The 20,941-nt window shown below is 34.7% G+C and overlaps 1 protein-coding gene across 4 annotated transcripts in view; it reads right to left on the minus strand.

Annotated features, from left to right (window-relative positions):
• Nucleotides 1-20,941, minus strand: part of ERBB4 (erb-b2 receptor tyrosine kinase 4) — a 1,157,221-nt gene that overhangs the window by 243,826 nt on the left and 892,454 nt on the right. For all 4 annotated transcript variants that reach the window (XM_047722028.1, XM_047722026.1, XM_047722029.1 and 1 more), the window contains exons 13-15: nt 15,606-15,738; nt 10,402-10,495; nt 4,060-4,214 (exon numbers count right to left, since the gene is read on the minus strand). In XM_047722028.1, coding sequence (XP_047577984.1) covers nt 4,060-4,214; nt 10,402-10,495; nt 15,606-15,738 — 382 coding nt within the window. The remainder of the gene's footprint in view (nt 1-4,059; nt 4,215-10,401; nt 10,496-15,605; nt 15,739-20,941) is intronic.

The raw sequence follows: 20,941 nt of genomic DNA on the forward strand, positions 1-20,941 counted from the left end.
CATGAGAGACTTCAGGAAATGGGGTAATTGTCAACGTCAAATGCAAAGAGAGGTCTCATCACATAAGAAACACTGAGAGCATTTTAGTTGTCATTGTTGAGGTCACCAGAATTCCGGCTCCTGTGAGTGGAGAAGCAAATTGGACATAAGAGAATAGAGGCAAGGGAAAAGGGAGGTGAGTACTGAGGGGGCAGGATGTAGGGTCAGGAAAGTTCGTTGAGTGGATTGTGTAGAACATTTGAGATTTAAACATATTTACAAGCTGAAGATGAAAGAAAAAAATGGAAGACAAAGAATAAGGGTAAGGCTGAAGCGGCCCCATCTTTTCTAAATACAAGTATCTATTTAAAGATGTGTACTCTATTTCAACTATTTTGACTTTATTTAGAGCTTTATTAACTATCACTTGCAATTTCTATTGGTTCAGCAAGATCACAGAATAATGTAAACATTAAACTTTTGAAGAGTCGAAATCTGAAATATGAGATCAAAAAAGGATAAGGAATATGCAACACTCTACAAAATCAGTGGTACAAAGTAAAAACTTTACAGGAAAATCAAAAACCGTAACATGTCAGTAAAAATATCTGGAATTCTGAACACCAAGATGTGTTGAACATTTGCCATTATTTACTGATTTATAAGTGCTTTGATGTACTCATATATCTAACATAGTTGAGATATTTTAACAAAATCTTATTTCTTTGGAATTTTGAAATGGAGGAATATTTTTAAAATTTTGGAATGGAGGAATATTTTAAAATTTCAATTAAAAGAGTTTAGACAAAAATTTCACTCTTCTTTCCTTCTATTAGTGAAAATTTTTTCAGTATATGAATTAAAAAATATAAAAAGGGTTGATAAGAAAGATTAAGGCATATAAGGAATTTAATAATATGAAACCATGATTCTAATATTAACAAACATATTCAATGCAAATTTTCAAAGATACCTAATGAAAAATAAATTTCCCAGTCCAAAACCAAAGTTAAATTGGTATTTACCACAGGCTCAATGATGTTAGTGTAGAAAATGTAGCAATTGCCATTATAGAAATTAAATTACCTACTAAATTTAGTTCACAAGTCTTTTTTAAAAATTTCTATCTTGCTAATTTCAAATATGAAGATCATTCTTAAGTTTTAAATGCTTGCTCATCATTTTAAAATATGGAGAAGTGTCTCCGATGTTAAGATATGAATTGTAAGATAGAAAACTCACTGAACCATGACTCACTAGTGGTCAAGAGCTGTGTCTTACTCATTTCTGAACTTAGCTATCACTATATCTCATACACAAGAGGTGTTCAATATAACCAACTGAAGAATGAAATCAGAAAAGGCTGCCAAAATAAAAGTCCTCTAGTTAAGGAAGGGAAGAGACATTGTTAGCTGACTCCCCACCCCCTGACCACCACCTCTTTAGTGATATTAATGAGAATCTCCTGATAGGTAAGAAATGGATAACCTATTTTAAAGTAACTAAAGCACTTATTAGAGCCAATATATTTAATGTACTTTCAGAGTAATAAAAGTGCTTTTAAGGTATTACACACATAATTTTATTTTCAGAAAATCATTGAACAGTATTCAAAGTAAGAACTTTCCTTCTTAAAAAAAATGTGACTTAAGAGACTATTTTCATTAACATCGTTCTTGAATTATCCAGCTGACATAATATCGACAAATAAAAGAAAATCTGTTTTCCAAAATTGGCATGGTGAGCTCACACTCATCCATAGGTCAATTAGTACATATGTTTAGGATTAAAAATAGTCATTTGTTACATCATCTTCATTGTCCCTTTGATCTTTCTAGGGAAAGATCTTATCTCTACATGCAATTTGAAGAGAAGGGACTATTTTCACAGAGCACCTCATTGCTTCACTAAAGGATCTCAAGGCACAGTGGTGGACAGCAGTAGTGTAGAGTGGGATTCAGGAATTTACGATTTCTGGGGTTGGGACCACAAAACTTTCATGAAGTGAGTGAACTTGGACAATATGTATATGTGCTGCCGAAGCGAGCACAAACTTGGACAATATGGATGATATTAGGAAAAGGATGGCAGGAGGCTAAATGAAAACAAATACAAGAATTTTCAGGGCTAAATCAGTCATCCCAGAATCCATTTACCTTGGAAGATACCAGGGAATACAATATTCAAATTCTGTTTCACCATCATTCTGCAACAGTTGATTCAAAGACATTTTGGAGTTCCTAAATGATCTGGTTGGATTTGTTCCCTTTATACCTTCATCCTCCCTTTTTAGCTGACATTTGGTTTTTGTTGCTGTGGTAAATTGATCTCTTCATTGTCCCGACTTCTACATTTCCCCACTATATATATGTTCTTTTATTACATAATCATGATTTAAAAGGGCTGAGAGGAAGACACACCAGCCATACACCCAGACTATGGCTCTGTGATCTCACTTTCATTTCCCTAATGGCTTCCTTATAATTAGATTTGCAAAAATAGCAAAAGGTCTCATTTTGAATGGCAACAGCTGTTGACATCAACATTATATTGAATAATTTACTGGTTTAATTTTAGCTGCAAAACAATAAAACCCTCCCGTGGATGATTATTTTAACAGGCAAAGTTTTCTCTTTCTGTTGCTGACTCTTCTGCTCCAGGGGTTCCAGTTGTTTCTTCATGAAATACTCTTAACCCAAGTGTACCAAAAACTTGCAAGGGGAGAAGTTTATTCCTTCTAGTTTCCTTGAAGCAAAGTGTCTATGTGACTATTTCAGTATCTTCAGTCCATGCGCGTACGTGTAAACCAATGAGCTGGCATTAGCTCTTCCAAGCTGCATTTGAATTTGAATGACAGAATATTACTTTACCTTTTGAGGACCTGCCACTTCACAGAGTGACTTAAGCTGATTTCTTGACCTGTAGGAAATTGTAGCAGCATCTGCAAATTGATGTCCTCTTGGCAGAAAATGATGTTGCTTGCTTAACTTCTTCAATATCCCCTAGCAGCTAGCTCTTAATCTGGCAGAAAATCTCTTTATGGAATCTCATACTTTGCAGCCAGATATAAAGTACCCGAGATGATTCTCAACAACCAGTGTCTATCTGTATGTGGGTGTGTGCACTTGTGTGTGGGCATTTATAAGGGAGAAGAGGATTTATGGACAGAAGGAGAATAGAGTATGTTAAATTGTCCTCAAGTCTGAAATTAGTCACGTTCTGGAGGAAAGAAAAAGAAAAGCCCTTACTAAACTAGATTTGCTGTCTTTTAAAAAATTAGGTGTTGGAATATGTTAGATGAGTCACATTATTTCTTTCAGTTCAGTGCTTTTCTTCTTTCTGTAATATGTCTTTGTTTTTCAACTGCTATCAGTATCAAAGGTAACCTAATTATTATTCATTTTATAATGCATCCTTTTGAAACAATAGAAAACTATGTACCCATCTTTGAGTTGTCCTATAATGGTCAAAGAAATTCTAAATTATAGGTTAACCTGCCATAAAATTACTTTCCCAAAATGTATTTGTGATTTTATTGATACACATATCACTAAGTTCTCCCCACGCACATACACCTTTTTTATCCTGTTATCATTATTTTGCATATATTTTATTGAAGGAGTAATTCAAGGCAGTATTTAGCAAAGAGAGCTATCCTCACCTTCAGCTGGTTATAAGAACAAAGAAAGATAAACAGGAAGTTTCAGCTAAAGATATATGAAGCACAAATCTCAAAAGTCTGATGACTATCTTATCTTTTCTAAGATATCTTCAAAATCAAGTAAAATTTGGAAGAATTTCCACACTCCATGCAAAGTATACTTGCCATCAGCTGCATAAAGGTGTCAACAAAATGCATTTAGCTAAGTGTTTAAAAGAAATATCTGAAAGGGTATACATTTGATTGCATAAACCATTTTCTTAGAAGGTATTCCTCTTTAAATCATATTTACATATTATCATAAAACATATTAACATATAGATGAATAGAGTTATATGAGGAAATAGTATACATTTAGTAGACTGTGTCAAGGGTAAAGATACTGTGTGATGAAGTCCTTGGCCAGCAAGGATGCTTACCCTTGGGTGCAGTTTGGATGACATGGGTGACACTCCCGATCCTGATCAGCATACTTGAAAATGAAACTGTTTGTCCCCTGTAAACCATCTGGACATTTTTCCACACAGTTTGGGCCATCCTTAAAATGGGAGCACTTTGTGCAGTTGTCAGGTCCCTGAAGCGTGAAAAACAAAACAATGGAGGAAGAAAAATGGATCTTGTTTCCTCTAGTGTTCATGTGGTTTAGTTCCTGAGACTTCAGTGAGTGGTCAGTCTTCCCCTATGGAACCGGAGAGCGTTTCCGAAACTACAAGTGGGGATGTCACTATTGTAGTGTTTCAAAGTAAAAGTGAGATGTAAACTTTCCTTTGGTTGTCTATGATTATTTGAACAACAAATTTTAAAATGTATTGTGGTTGAATTATTAGGAATTAGTTCAGGCAAATAAATTTCATCTCAAATCAGCTTGTGATAATGCTAAAACTCACATGTCTATTTATAGGGATTTTAGTAAATCACAGTTCAATACTGAGAGCACAATAAAGACACATTCTTTTTTTTTTTTTAAGATTTTATTTATTTATTTGACAGAGAGAGATCACAAGCAGGCAGAGAGGCAGGCAGAGAGACAGGAGGAAGCAGGCTCCCTGCTGAGCAGAGAGCCCGATGCGGGACTCGATCCCAGGACTCCAAGATCATGACCTGAGCCGAAGGCAGCGGCTTAACCCACTGAGCCACCCAGGCGCCCCTAAAGACACATTCTGATGAACAAATATCAAAAGCCCAAAATAATGAAGTAGGTGCATGCCAAAGAAAATTATCTGGAGAAACTTATCCAATAATAAAGGTGATAAAAATAAGAGCATAATAAATTTAAATAGAACTAACTACTTTGTATATTTATGTTGATAATATACAATTATTTTCTAATATGCAGAATGGTAATAAGCAATAATAATATACAAATATGTTTAAATGTCATTTAAAAAGTAAAATTTAAAACTCATATTAAACATAAAAGAATTTTATGGGGTGCCTGGGTGGCTCAGTGGGTTAAAGCCTCTGCCTTCAACTCAGGTCATGATCCCAGGGTCCTAGGATTGAGCCCCGCATCAGGCTCTCTGCTTAGCAGGAAGCCTGCTTCCCCCGCTCTCTCTGCCTGCCTCTCTGCCTACTTGTGATCTCTGTCTGTCAAATAAATAAATAAAATATTTAAAAAAAAATAAAAAGAAATAAACATTAAAGAATTTTAAAAACATGAATTTGGATTTGGTGCTGAGGATAGTAAGCAAGCAAGAAATGCTAAGTAGTCTACCACCAAATCAAAGAAAATTGAGAATATTTTGATTTAAAATGCTATTTTCTTAAAAGATGCCAATATAGGGGCACCTGGCTGGCTCAGTGGTTAAGCCTCTGCCTTTGGCTCAGGTCATGATCTCAGGGTCTTGGGATCGAGCCCCACATCAGGCTCTCTGCTCAGCGGGGAGCCTGCTTCCCCCCCTCTCTCTGCCTGCCTCTCTGCCTACTTGTGATCTCTCTCTGTCTCTGTCAAATAAAATAAATAAAATCTTTTATAAAAAGATGCCAATATATTTATATATTTAGCTATCTTAAATAATGATATTACCTACTTAAAGTTGACTTTTGGTTCTCCCTTTAAAACATCATATTGTCTTAGGGTCTTCTTTTCTTTGACTACTTTCTGGAACTTCTTCCCCAAAAGCTGTATGTCCATATTGCTAGACAATTATGATAGTTCACATTAAACACAATTTAGATAAATAAGTTATGGTAAGTACAGAGGGAGATAATTAATTTTATTAGGTTTATAATTATAAATTGTGAATTTGGGAGTCAACAAATAACCAAATATTTCACAGAGCTATGTTTTAGGCAGGGAGCGTCCACTCACAAGAGTCTCTCTATAAATGTTAATCCAAAAGCAGTCAGACATTGCAAGTTGGTGATACAAGACATCAGGAAATAAATAAATATAATATTTTAAAATTTAAAGATTGAGGTTGCTAATGAAGAACAGTGGCATAAAGAAGAAAAAATAATCAGGAGGAGGTTTCAGGAAATTTTGGGACTGGTGAGGTTCAATCAGGCACCTATTTCACTATTTTGATGTGAGACTTAGAGCTAAAAGAAAATTATCCTATGAAACCTAATCCCCATTCAACCTGAAGAGTTTGCTATTGGTAACTTCTTATTTCCTACCAAAAAAGAACACTTTACATGCTTCCAATTTTAACACCTGCTCATGGGTACTTAGGCATGTAATGCCATCTACTATACAAAATCATTTACTGTGCAAGTATGCTCAGTGGCATGACTTACTGTACAATACAAGGGATATGCTGATGTCTTCTTACAGAATATAAGAATAAAAACCCACTATGAGTAAATTAGGCAGTTATAGTCAAAATTAGAAATTAGGAATTATTTTCCTATAAAATTTTTCTGATGTAAAATAATATCCAGGTAAAATCAGAAGACACAAAATACTATGAAACTAAAATTAAAATCACACTTAATGTTCAGGTATACTTCAAAAATATGTTTTATATGTTCTCTTGTTTTTAAGCATCTCTTACCTATTTGATTGTATTATCACGATACAAAACCTAATGTTCTAAGTTGACATAACTAAAAAATGTCCTGATAAATCCCAAAAGAAATGAAATGTAATGATTCTCCAACTCATTTCCATAATAAGTAGATTTAAAGAAATATGTGTGTCTAATGCTTACTCTTCTATCATTATATTCCCAAAGCTTTTAAGAACCTAAGTTCAGTGAATGAACCAATAAATACAATGATAAAAAACCAGAGGTGAAGGCAATATTGTTCCTTATCTCTGATTTTAAGCTACCCTTGGACTCACTTAGGTACCCAGAAAGCTAAAGGATAAGCTAAATCTTGATAGAAATATTACATTTTTTTTTCCCTCAGTGACAATTGATGATTTTCTCTGGTAACTACTGTGAGAGACAATGCTACTATTCACCAGGATTCAGTTCTCTTCCACTTCTAGCTACATGGAAGACTGAAATTCTTCTCCCACCAGAAGTGAGGTATGTCTTGTTTTAGACAATGAAATTATGTAGAAGCGATTTATGAGACTGCCAGGGCTAACCTCTCCAGCCTTCTCTTTCCCTGTTGCCATGATGCAGGGATCCTATGCAGACATGGAAATCCCATAAATATAAAAGCATCTCAGAACACTAGACCATCACAAGGAGGAGGGCTGATCTGTAGTGCACTTTACATGAAAAAGATTTAAACATGTTCCTATAACCTACTGTAATATGGGGTTATTTGTTATAGCAGCACAACCTTTACTAACTTGACTTTAACAACTATTTCAGCTTTTATCATTCTCTTCCTCAATCTTTTCTTTTGCATGCTGCCTCTTTGGCTTATATTCTCATCTTCTAAAACTCTGTCAGATTTTCCTTACTTGTCTTTCTTCTCACATGTCTTTTCTTATCTTTCTTGATAGGAACACACACAGGAGTAGAGAAAGTAAGGCAGAAAGGATAAAGTTGTAAAATAAAAATAAAATAAAATAGTAAAATAATAAAATAAAATAAAATAAAATAAAAATACCAAGTACAGGCATACAAGGATATAAAATCAGGGGCTTGCTTTCTTTCAAAGCTAGCCCTCCCAAGATTATCCTAGATTTCAGTCACACTGCAATAGTATAATACCATCCCATTTTACATGTGGCTGTTATGTTCCCAGAAAACATATTATCCTTATTATTCACAGAATTGTTGCCTATGGGGGCAGAGGAGGGAGGAAGTGAAATGAATAGAATGTAAAATTTGGAGGCACTTCTATAGTTGAGTCCCAGCTCCACAGCATATACATTGTTGGCTTTTTGATGTAACTTTCTAATTATTATAGGTTCAGTTTCTTTATATTTTAAATGGAAAAAGTGATAGTATGCTTCAGATGTAACAGCATTTGAAAAATATGCATGTGTTTCAATTATTCTTGGGGAAATATGGACAGCTCAGGAAAGTGTGAGTCCAACATACTAAGTCATAAGACCAGGTATGGGAATCCCAACCAGCTTTATGACTTTTCCCCTGTCTCCTCACATTTTCACCCTCACAGAAAACTTTCCAGAACTTCTTAGGTATCTCAAATGATAGATGCCTGTTATATGGCACACAAAAGCACTTGTGTCTCTAGTTGTGATAATCAGCATGGAACCCAGATATAGGCAAAAACCTAACATAAATTGTAAAAACTGAAAGCCAAGCAACCTCCTAGTGAAAGCAGTTTGGGCTACTGTTTGAGCTCGGTCCTGCCTGTTTCTCAGACACCATAACCTAAAATTGTGTTCTTACCTGCTTAGCATTTCAAGGTTTATTGATCTAGTGACAAATAGGCTTTCTTGATTCTGTGTTCTGATCTTCCACAAATGAATGATTAGGGTTTACTAAACCTTTCCTACTTTTGACTTATTGCCTTTCTGAAGCTCTACACATATTAATTGACAATGTTAACCTTGGGTGGTAATTCTAGGTAGATTGTTAGCTCGACAATGCTGTCATTAAAAAATCAAAATGTGTTCATTAAAAATCTGTTTCTCCATTCTTTCTTAGTTAGCACATAATTTTGAAAATTGATTAAAAAACATTAACTATTAGGGTTTTTAATGTGTAGTTTATAAACTGTCTCAATCTTTTGAGTAACAAAAGAATGAATAAATGCACTGTGAAAACATACAAATTTAAATAAATTAATAAATTAAGTATTTACCAGCATCATTTATACCATAGGAGGCAACATGAGGAATAGAAAAAGCACAGGACTGGTTTTGCAGTCTGCCTTGTGATTATAACTGCACATTTTCTAAAGTCTCAGTCTCTCTGAAAGATACATTGCTTTCTATTCTTTGACTTTGGTACCTAAATATGTTAGTGTTTAAAGAAGTCTTATATAGATCACTTGATTTGCTTTAACACAACCCATTTCAGATTTTTACTTCCCTGTGTTTCATGTCATTTTTTCCAGCATCCACATTTCTCATGCTGCAGATTAATTGTACTTTCCATTAACATCCTTAGTGGGGACAGAAAATAGCCGAATACACCCTTTGCATACTTACTTGGAGATCATTTACATATAAAATTGTCTTTTAGACTTTGGTTCTTCAGGCCAAATCACACCACTTCTTTTCTCAGAGGTCTGATTTTCCAAGCTTAATCATCCTTGTGGTAGTCCTCTGAACTGTCCAAGTTTTCCACATCCTTCTTTAGATGAAGTTCCAGAACAGCTCATTGGGGCCTAATGGAAGTTTGGAGGCTCAATGATATTTTTTTTCCTAAGCTAATTAAGTGCTAAATAAGCACTCTGGTAGAAAAATTAGTACGATATAAATTGCATATAAACTCTTATGGAGTAATGCTAAGCTCTTAGCTACACCCAAATGTTGGTCCCCAAATAATCTACTGAGAAATGAGTCAATACATAAAAAACTGGAAATTTGTCTAAAGAAGGATGAATATGACACTTTGGAATGACAAAGTCATATTGACTTCATTATTGGGAAAAAGCCTGAATGATGGGAACCAAAGGGAGGTCTAAAAAAGAATTACCATTTTCTCTATATGGCTAACTTCAAACATGTAAATGCCAACTTATCCATTAAGACTTTCCTGATCCCACAGCCTCTCTTCCATTCTCATGGCTCTGTTTTTCTCTCTGCTATAGTATTTATCACACTGTTTAAGATTTTAGTTTATAAATGCTTGCCTTCTCACTTCTGTCCTTCACAAAATCCTTCACAATGCCATAACAGTTAAATAATTAAATACAGATATGAATGTGTTATCGTTTACCTTAAACACCATGAATTTTTACATTTGCATATCTTTGCATGTTTCCTTTTTCCAGATTCTTCTTCTTCACAGCATAGCTCAAACATCACTTCTCTATGGCTTTCCTTGATACCCTACTTTCTATCCCAAAGACAGATTAATTTATCTCTCATTTGTGTTCCTATAACAATTTAAACATATTTATATCTTATCAATTATTTTGGTTTAATCTAATTACTAATGAAGTTCTCTTTTCTTTTCAACACTGCAATTTTCAAGGGCATATCCATATCCACTTTTTAAATACATTATCTAGGATATAAATACTTAAGAAATTGAATTTGTAAATATTTCATATCTACTACTAAACTATAAGCCTCTTGAGGGAAGAATACCAAACACGATTCCCCCTTGCATGCTATAAACACCTGTTGAATGGATGGATAAATGATAAAGCCATGACATAACATGCACACATGAAGCTAAGAAAGCCAACACAACCACAGATGTCTTCAAGCTTACCGGTCCATGGCAGGTGAGGAGGCCGTCTTCCATCTTCTCACACTGGGGGTCACACTCCACACAGATGGAGCCATTCTCAAACTCTCGAAATTCCCTGTGAAAACATCAGCTGCGTGAGGCGGTATAAGCAAACCAGCTGTCAACTTAACAAATGAAGTAACATCTGCTAAAAGCCCTATTGGCAGAGTACGTTCTAGAGTCTGTTTCTCTATGTGCCAGGAGCATCAGACTCATTTCCCTGTGCATTAAGGAATAAGTTCTCCATTAGGAGAAAAGATAAACTGCAGCCAGATGGCTCTCCTTGCCCTCCACTGGGTTCAACGATAGACTCATTCAGAAAACCTCTCTCTTGCGAGAGATATCCTAGCAGTCTTAAGAAAGAAAGAAAGAAAGAAAGAAAGAAAGAAAGAAAGAAAAGAAAAGAAAAGAATGAATCCTCTGATGACACAACAGAATCATTTTTACCTTTTTAAAAGTAAAGCTGTGCCTGTTTGTCTCTATATAAAATTTTACTCTCGGTTGAGATTTATTTTTTAAACTCTGAAAGAACTATTGTATTTTTCTTGTTGCTAAGTTACATGATATTCCCCATCCCTGTCCTTCAAATCCCAGGACTCTTCAATTTATTTTTGGTGAAACTTCAAAAAATGCTTTGATTTCTTTTCTTCTTTTAAAATAGCTGCCTTGGAGAATTAGAGAAAATATCTTTTTATGGCAGATTTTATATTCTTAGATTATTGATCTAATATCACAACATCTTTTTCAGTTTAAGATCTTTTTGAAGTAATTCTATACAGTATAAAATAAAAAATAGCTAAATGATAATATTCTAAAACTCTCTAATTACAACCTAGGATGATGGTTATCCCTTCCCACAACCTTACATATTGTGGCTATATGAATATTAAATGTTATCAATAGTAAGTTTTCTAATCGATATCTACTGTAAAATTTCCATTTCAATAATTGGGTATCACTTACGTACAATATGTTTAAATACCTCATTCCCAATAATGTATAAGAGGATGAAGCACAGGGTAAAGATAATTTTAGAATGCCAGTTATGTCATTAATAAAACTTGACTAAATATTTATAGCTTCTGATTATTTTGTGTCTGTATAACATGAGCTATCATTCTAAACTTAAAGCATTGCATATATGACAATTATAGATTAATTAGGTGATAAATTTAAATTTACTTGTCCCTAGAGTGAAGTGTTCACTTATTTTCATAGTGAATTATCCTATTTGGTTATTGTAAAGCCTTAATAAATGATAGAAATCTAAAAGGTGGGTTATTTTTCTGTAGGTTAAAGCCTTAATAAATGATAGAAATCCAAAAGGTGGGTTATTTTTCTGTTGGTTAAATTAAAACTACACATACACTAAGGCAAGATAATTAAGTTTGGATTTTCAAAATAAATAGCACAAATTGATGGTTTAGTTAGGTATCAATGCACATATTTATTTACATGGATTTTGCATTTTTAAGGTGAGGTGTAGGTTTGTGATGGATTAAGCTGCTTACAAATTTTCTTGAGTTTAAAAACTCAATTACATAGAAACAGATTTTCTTTTGCAATGTTTTACCAACATGAATTATATACATGGCTTGACAGAGGGAATCTTCAGAATAAAAAGGTCAAAATGACCTGATATGTGGGAAGAGGGTCATATATGTGGGATGGTAGGTCAATTGTGAAGAGATTCAAAAGTATCATTTCTATAATGAAATTATAAAACACAGCAAAACCTGCAATCATCAGCAAATTCTTTTTTTGTTATTGTTTCTTTGTTTGTTTTTTGAGTATAGTTTCTGGGATTGCTAAAGGGTTACGTTACTGAATGAAGGTCATAATTTTTGTGGTACTTAAACATTGGTCATGCTTTTCTTTCTCTTCTTGAAAACCCCTTCCTACAAACAGAGTTGAGGAATAAAGTGAATATGTCATAAAAAGTCTTGGAGATACAGCATACCTGTCTTTTCTTCTATAGACTAGACTTCTATTTGTATAGCTTTGGGCTCCCTTCCTTTCTGCTCTCAAAACTGATCCTTATGATTTTTATTACTTTTGCTCTTCATTGTCAGTGTCTCCCTCATTGCTTTTTCTTCCCTGTTTCCTATTGATTATACTACGACTTTGCCAGAGATCCCCTCTCACTGAGTTTGACCTAACAAATCACTGTCTACTGAGCTGAGTTTTACATATGGAGCTTTCTGACATGTTTCACTACTCTGCATTTCCCACAGTCCTGCTGTGTGTGTTACCTCAGCCAATCCTGTGATTCAGAGTAAATGCTCTGGAGTCAAGTCCTTCCCAAATCTGACTGGTGTTCTCAACACCAACACTAATACTTCTAGGCCTGAAGTCCCTTAACATCTCTAGACTTCCTTTTGTAAATATCCTTTGTAAAAGGGAAAAAAAAAATTGTGTTTCAGTGAGAGGTGTGATTACTAAATATAAAAACGCCTACAAAGAGTCTAGATCGGCACTCTTTCTGATGTTTCTATGTTGTGCTTAAAGTTGTAAAAGCGTTTGACCATGTTGCCAAATAAGAGAGTTTTAAGATTGCGTTGCAATTTTTCTCTTTCATTCTAGATGCTTGTGCACTGTAGTTAAGGGTTGCTAAATACAGTGGCTTCTATGACCTGGATTTGAATGCTAACAGCCAGGAAATGACTGATTTTCTTTTCCTCTTCAAAAAGTCCTCCTTTGGGGATTTCTTTTCATACAAAAATTATAAAAATATAGGTGCCCTGATTTTGGTAACTGTCTTATTTGTATTTGTTTTCTGCATTTTTAAGGTGACTATTTTACCTAACCATCTAATCAGCTTAGATTAATAGACACAAAAAGAATATTATAATCATCTTAGTGGTAAAATTTTTTAACAAGCTTTTATTATGCATTTTCTCATTTAATAACCATAGTTATCCTATGAATTTGACACCATTATTATTCCCATTTTCCATATAAGAAAACTAAGTTTAGAACAATTGGGTTTTTTATCCAAGATTTAAAATGATGGAGTAATGAGGTTAGGATTAATTCATTATTCCTCAAAGGCTGTTTCAACTGCGGGGCAATGTTGGAAAAAAGTAGTCGGTACCACAAGATTGGAGGTGGGAAAATCTATCATTGCATAGGCTAGAATTACATCAGACTTTTATTTTTTTTTTTAAGATTTTATTTATTTATTTGACAGAGAGATCACAAGTAGATGGAGAGGCAGGCAGAGAGAGAGAGAGAGAGAGGGAAGCAGGCTCCCTGCTGAGCAGAGAGCCCGATGCGGGACTCGATCCCAGGACCCTGAGATCATGACCTGAGCCGAAGGCAGCGGCTTAACCCACTGAGCCACCCAGGCGCCCTACATCAGACTTTTACAAGGTAGTTTCATTTATTATCCTTCTTTCTTTTTTTTTTTTTTAAAGATTTTTTTTTATTATTTATTTATTTGACAGACAGAGATCACAAGTAGGCAGAGAAGCAGGCAGAGAGAGAGAGAGGGAAGCAGGCTCCTTGCGGAGCAGAAAGCCCGATGCGCGACTCGATCCCAGGACCCTGAGATCATGACCTGAGCCGAAGGCAGCGGCTTAACCCACTGAGCCACCCAGGCGCCCCCATTTATTATCTTTCAAACTAACCCTTGAACATGATTTCCTAGAGCCCTACTGCTACTGCAAAAGACATTAAAAACTTCATATATCTTTAGTACATTTGATCTAATGACTTGGAAAAAGTTAAACTTTCAAAAACAGTTTGGTAGTCAGTGTTGTTTAATTAGAAAACAGGTATTTTTCCTTTGCTTCGCTTTTATTATTTTGTAGATGTGAGACAGAGGATGGTATATGCATCCACGTTTTTATCCAGTTCACATTTATGAGAAGGTTAAAACTGAAATATTAAGAGAAAATAACAGTATCTGGAAAAGTAGCAGGATGGAAATCAGATGACCTGAATTCTAGTGTTGGCTTGACTCTTTAAATGGCACGGGCCAACATTTCATTCTTCCGGTTTTCATTGTTTATAAGATGTTGCTGTTAGAGAAGTTGGTTTCTGGAGCTTGATCCCTCTTTAGAATTGCTTATTTTAAGGAGGGCTTGTGTTGTGATGAGCACTGGGTGTTGATATGCAAATAATGAGTTGATAGGCAAATAATGAGTCACTGAACACTGAACACTACATCAGTACTAACGATGTACTTTAGCCACTTAGAGGTCATTTAAATAACAAAATATTGTACCCAAAAAGACATGTTGGAAGAGATCTTGTAAAAGACATTGTAAAAGACATCTTTAAAAATAATTTTAAAACAATAAACATTTGAATCTGTAAAAAAATAAAATGAGCTAAAAGAAGAAACAAAGTAAAGAACCTCAAAACTACACTTTTACAGAACTGTTGAAAATCCTTTCAGTAGCAATATAAGAAAATGTGACTCAGGAACGGTACTAAAAAATGTATTATCACACTAATGAAGGACAACTGTGATGCATGAAATGGTATGTTATGATAAACTGATTTTATGAGTACATGAAATGCCATGCAACATGATATATTCTAGGTTTTACCGTTGGCAATGTGATTCTTATAGCACCAGAAGGAATTTAAAATTCTTGATTTAAAATACTGCTTAGGTTATCTTTAGAAAGTGGCAGAACACCACCAAAAACCCCTTCAACTAGAAACTACAAAGGCAATTTTTCTATAGGGCTAAGCAGTTGTCAGAGACATAGAAATATGTATTCTTTGTTTCTTATAGACATAAGTTGGATGGAAAAAAAATCAAAATTTATTCGGTAATTCTAGATGAAAATTAAGAGGCAAGTATGTGAAAAAATATTACTGGGACATCTGGGAGGAAAGATTACTTGTAATAATCTTCATAAGGAAAATAAGAATATGTCTTTCAATTTTGCTTCAGTATACACAGCTATAATTTATTAAGAATGATCTATTTCAATATAATTTTTGTTTGCATAATAGTATATATTTGGACTTGTCTTATTTCAAATAAAATTCTTTCCCCTTAAAACAATTCCTCTATGTGTTGTTGTCCCCTTTATGCAAAAAGATCTTCCCTTAAAAACCTAGCCAGCACACACATTCTGAAATTTTATCATTTTCTTATCATTTAAAAATCTGTACCAATCAGCACCTCAAAGTTTAGGAAGTAAAGGCGATGTTGTAAGATGCCTTACCCATCATAGAGGTTACAAGACTCAATACAGCTCCTTCCTCTGCTGAAACGACGACAGGACAGGCACTGGTCGGGGCCAGGTCCCCAACAGCCATCGCCTGAACACAGATGGTTGCACACCATTCCTTCAGCAGCTGGAAAAGAAAAAGACAAATTCAAGAGTGAGATAAAAAAGAAGGTTGTGTTAAAACTTAACCATTAAAAAACAAACAAACATTTAACCATTTTAATGTGAATCTGGCCAATGATGCTATTTCTGAAGAAACTGGTTTGAAGGGGATGTGTGGCAGATAACTCAGTCTGCCTACTCAGTGTGGCCCACACTACTGTCAACTTCTTCCATATCACAGAGCCCCATCTATGTGTGTACAACCACTACATTTTTCATAAGAATGAATAAAATGTAGATTGTCTACATCAAAATTCTAGGAAGGAAGGGTGATAGCAATTAACCTTCCCACTAAAGCAAGGAGCAAACCATGCCTTTCTCAACCCAACCCTTTGTTCCACTAAGACACCAAAAATTTTCACTTCACATCCATATGAGAGCTTCATGAAGGAATGGAATAATAATTGTCTTTAAAAAAATAAAATTTAGAGAAAGGAAAAGAATATCTGGAAGGTAGGAGGAATGAGAGAAATGGAAATAAAATACAAGTTTTTTACAGGCTTCTGCTTGCCTTAATATTTAGTCGAACTGGCACATATAAGGAAAGGGTTTTGCAAATATGCGAAACAAATTGTAGTGGTCACTGATGAGGAGGTATAGAGATGAAAGTAATAGCGATGATCTTTAGCTTTGTCTCTATAGAATCTGCTAATGAAAGTGCTTCCAAAGAATTTGGGGACTGTTTTAAAATTGCCACTTAAGTTCACCATCTCTGTGTCCTTTTATATTAACATCTATTCAGAATATTGCTCTTTATGTGGAATAACATGATTTTCATAAAGGGATACTAGATGTTGAATAGGAAGGGCCTAGAAAGACTTCAAATGTCTGTAAAGTGATTTGAGTCATCTGAAACACAACCACATGTGGTTTTCATAAAATATTAGGAATTTCCAAGATTCAAAAAGCACATCAAAAAATCTTTATCTTCCCATTATTTACCAAGGTTAATTATTATAGGATGTAAGTTGTCATGACAAGAGCATTTGTAGGATGGGTTGAGATAATATGCGAGTGTAATATAAACGGGGAAGATGTCCATGAATGCTACCTTTTTAAACACAGTTTTGAGAAAGAAATTGCCAGCATTCATGATGCTAACTTGTTTTTAAAAAGCGAAGCAAAATCGTCCAATTCATGTATTCTTCCTCTTATATCCTGCAGCCTTAAGGGGGTCCCTATGCTAAACTGTGGAAAATTTTTTCTCAAGGCGGAGTGAGACTACCAACAAGTCTTTTTACTTTGCTTTTTGCTTAATTGAATAATCTCTTCCAACATAGTTTAAGAGAGAAACTGTGTAACTGTGTGTTAGTGTGTTTGGCAGCTTTATTGAGGTATAGATGATACATAATACGTAGCTCATACCTAAAGTGTACAATTAGATATTTTGACATATGCATGCAATCATGAACCATATACATAATTAGAGTAATGAATGTATCCATTAATTCCAAAAGAATTCTTAAAATATATATATATATTTTTTAAGATTTTTATTTATTTATTTGACAGACAGAGATCACAAGTAGGCAGAGAATCAGGCAGAGAGAGAGGAGGAAGCAGGCTCCCCGCTGAGCAGAGAGCCCGATGCGGGGCTCGATCCCAGGACCCTGGGATCATGACCTGAGCCGAAAGCAGAGGCTTTAACCCACTGAGCCACCCAGGCACCCCCATTAATTCCAAAAGAATTCTTATGACTTTATGTAATCCCTTCCTCATTCCCCATCCCTCTCAGACAAACATTGATAGGCTGTTACTTAATATACATTAGTTTGCACTTCTTCTTATAATTTTATATAAATAGAAACATAGAGTATGTACTCTCTCTTATACAGATTTTTTTCACTTTGAACAATTATTTTGAGATTTATCTATGTTGCTGTGTGTATCAATATTCATTCATTTTTATTACTAAATATATTCCATTGTATGGATATACAACATTTTTTAAACCAGTCACCTATTGCCACACATTTAGACTGTTTTCCACTTTGTGTTATTAAAAATTAAGCTCCTATAGGGGCATCTATGTGTCTCGGTCAGTTAAGCATCTGACTCTTGATTTCAGTTCAGGTCTTGATCTCAAAGTCATAAGGTAAAGCCCAATATCAGGCTTTGTGCTTATTATAGAGCCTGTTTTAAGATTTTCTCTCACTCCCTCTCCCTCTGCCCTCCCCACACTGCTCCCACACACTCTAAATAAATAAATAAATAAAATCTACTATAAACATCCATGCACAAGTCTTTGTATAGCCATATGTTTTCATTTCCCTTCAGTAAACACCTAGGAGTAAAATGGACATAGTAGGTATAGGATTAACTTTTCATGGAATGGTCAAATTGTTTGTCAAAGTAGTTGTATCATTTTATATTCCCAATAGTAATAAACTCAACTCAAGAATTACAGTTCCTTCACATTTTTGCCAATACTTTATATGATCAGTCAGCTTAATTGTATCCTTCCTAATAAGTATGTAGTGATATCCAATTATAGTTTTGATATGCATTTCCAAAATAATACCCTATGGTACTGTATGGTACTCTCCAGAGAAACAAAATAAACAAAATGAACAGGATACATATGATTTCTTATAAGGAACTGGATCACATAGTTATAAAGGCTGAAAAAATCCCATCATTTGCTCAGGAAAGCATAGTTTCGGTCTCAGTCCAGAAGCCTGAGAACTGTGACCACAGATGGTGTAAGTCCCATACAAAGGGCAGGAGATGGCCAATGTCCTAGCTCAGAAGTCAGACTGAGAGAGTGAATTTTCTCTTCATCTATCCAGGCCTCCAGTGGATTGGATGATGCCTACCTATTTTGTTCCACTTAGCCTACAAATTCAAATGCTAATCTCATCCAGAAACACCCTCATAGATACACTCAGAAATAATGTTTAACTAAATATCTGGACACCCATGACGCAGTCAAGTTGACACATAAAAGTCACTATCACAAGCAGTACGTAAAGATCCATTCATTTTTTGCATATAGATAACCAACATTTCCAGTACCATTTATTGAAAACACTCTTTGTCTTCCCTTTGGAGGTGTATCTTGCAAGAAGTTGCTGCAGCCAAGGTCAAAGAGGTTGGTATCTGCATTCTCCTCCAGGATTTTGATGGATTCCTGTCTCACATTTAGGTCTTTCACCCATTTTGAGTTTATTTTTCTGTATGGTGTAGGAAAGTGGTCCATTCTTTTGCATGTGACTGTCCAATTTTTCCAACACTTTCGTTGATGAGATTTATCTTTTTTCCATTGGATAGTCTTCCCTGCTATGTTGAAGATTACTTGACCATAGAGTTGTGGGTCCATTTCTGGGTTCCTTTTTCTGTTCTATTGATATCTGTCTGTTTTTGTGCCAGTACCATACTGACTTGATGATTATAGCTTTGTAATATAGTTTTAAATCTGAAATTGTGATGCCTCCAGCTTTGGTTTTCTTTTTCAACATTCCTTTGTCTATTTGGAGTCGTTTCTGGTTCCATACAAATTTTAGGATTGTTTGTTCCATCTCTGAAAATGTTTTGATAGGGATTGCATTGAATATGTAGCACTAATGTGAAACACTAACCTAAAATTCATATTTTGTGGATATTTTTATAAAGCATAGTTTGTTACTTAATAAAGCCAACTTTAAAATGTTTTAATTACAAGAGTAAAGAAAAAAAGTGTTTAAAGGCATCTCAAGCATAGACTTTTTTATGCATTTAAAATCTCACCAGATTATTTTTAAATTCCTCAACATCTAGGCTCTTAGTAATAACCACCCTTATTTCTTCCATATCTACCCATGGTTTATGCGCTACTTACACTTAGAATTCACCACCTTGATAAGGTAAATTTTTCTTCTGCCTCAAGAAGCTCCTTGTTATTTCTCCTTCTTTTCCTTTCCCCCAGGAAGGAATGTTTCATTAAGTAAAAGTTAAATATTATATCTTTACACCACATAATTGGTAGCACAGATATTTTTAATAATATTTGTTCTTTCAATCCATGAGCATGGAATGTTTTTCCATTTTTTTGTGTCTTCCTCAATTTTTTTTAATGAATGTTCTATAGTTTTCTGAGTTCAGATCCTTTATGTCTTTGGTTAGGTTTCTTCCTATGTATCTTATGATTTGGGGCACAATTGTAAACAGGATTGATTCCTTGAGTTCTCTTTTTTCTTCCTCATTGTTCGTGTATTAGAAATGCAACTGATTTCTGTGCATTGATTTTATATCCTGTGACTTTGCTGAATTTCTGTATCAGTTCTAGCAATTTTTTGCTGGAGTCTCTTGGATTTTCTACACAGAGTATCACATCATCTGAGAAGAGTGAAAGTTTGTCTTCTTTGCTGATTTGGATGCATTTTATTTTATTTGTTGTTGTTGTTGTCGTCTGAGTGCTGATGCTCGGACTCCCAGTACTATGTTGGACAGTGGTGAGAATGAGCAACCCTGTCATATTACTGACCTTAGGGGGAAAGCTCTCAATTTTTCCCCAATGAGGATGTTGTTTTTCCAGCTCCTGTAAGTGTAAGGTTAAGTTGTGTATTTGAGACTTTCCTTGTTTCTTGAGGAAGGCCTGTATTGCTATATATTTCCGTTTTAGGACCACCTTTGCTGTATCCCAAAGGTTCTGAACTGTCATGTTTTCATTTTCATTTGCTTCTATTTATTTTTTCTAATTCTAGTTCTCTTATTATTTCTACCAGATCTGCAGTTCCTTCCTCCGCTTAAGTCTTGAACCCTTTAAAATCATCCATTTAAGTTGGAATCAACTTCTTCCAAGTTCCTTTAATGTTGATATTTTGACATTCTCCCATGAATCACAAATGTTCTTAGTGGCATCTAGGATGGTGAATCCTTTCCAGAAGGTTTTCAATGTATTTTGCCTAGATCCATCAGAGGAATCACCATCTATAGCAACTATAGCCTTATGAAATATATTTTGAAATAATAAGACTTAAGAATCAAAATGGGCTTTTTGATCTATGGGCTGCAGAATGGGTGTTGTATGAAAGCATAAAAACAATAATCTCACGTACCTCCATCAGAACTCTTGGGTGGCCAGGTGAATTGTCAATGAGCAGTAATATTTTGAAAGGGATATTTCTTTCTGTGTAGCTGGTCTCAAAAGTGGATTTAAAATAGTCAGTAAACCATATTGTAAACAGACT

This window comes from Lutra lutra, chromosome 3 (assembly GCF_902655055.1).
Source record: "Lutra lutra chromosome 3, mLutLut1.2, whole genome shotgun sequence".
NCBI classification, from domain to species: domain Eukaryota; kingdom Metazoa; phylum Chordata; class Mammalia; order Carnivora; family Mustelidae; genus Lutra; species Lutra lutra.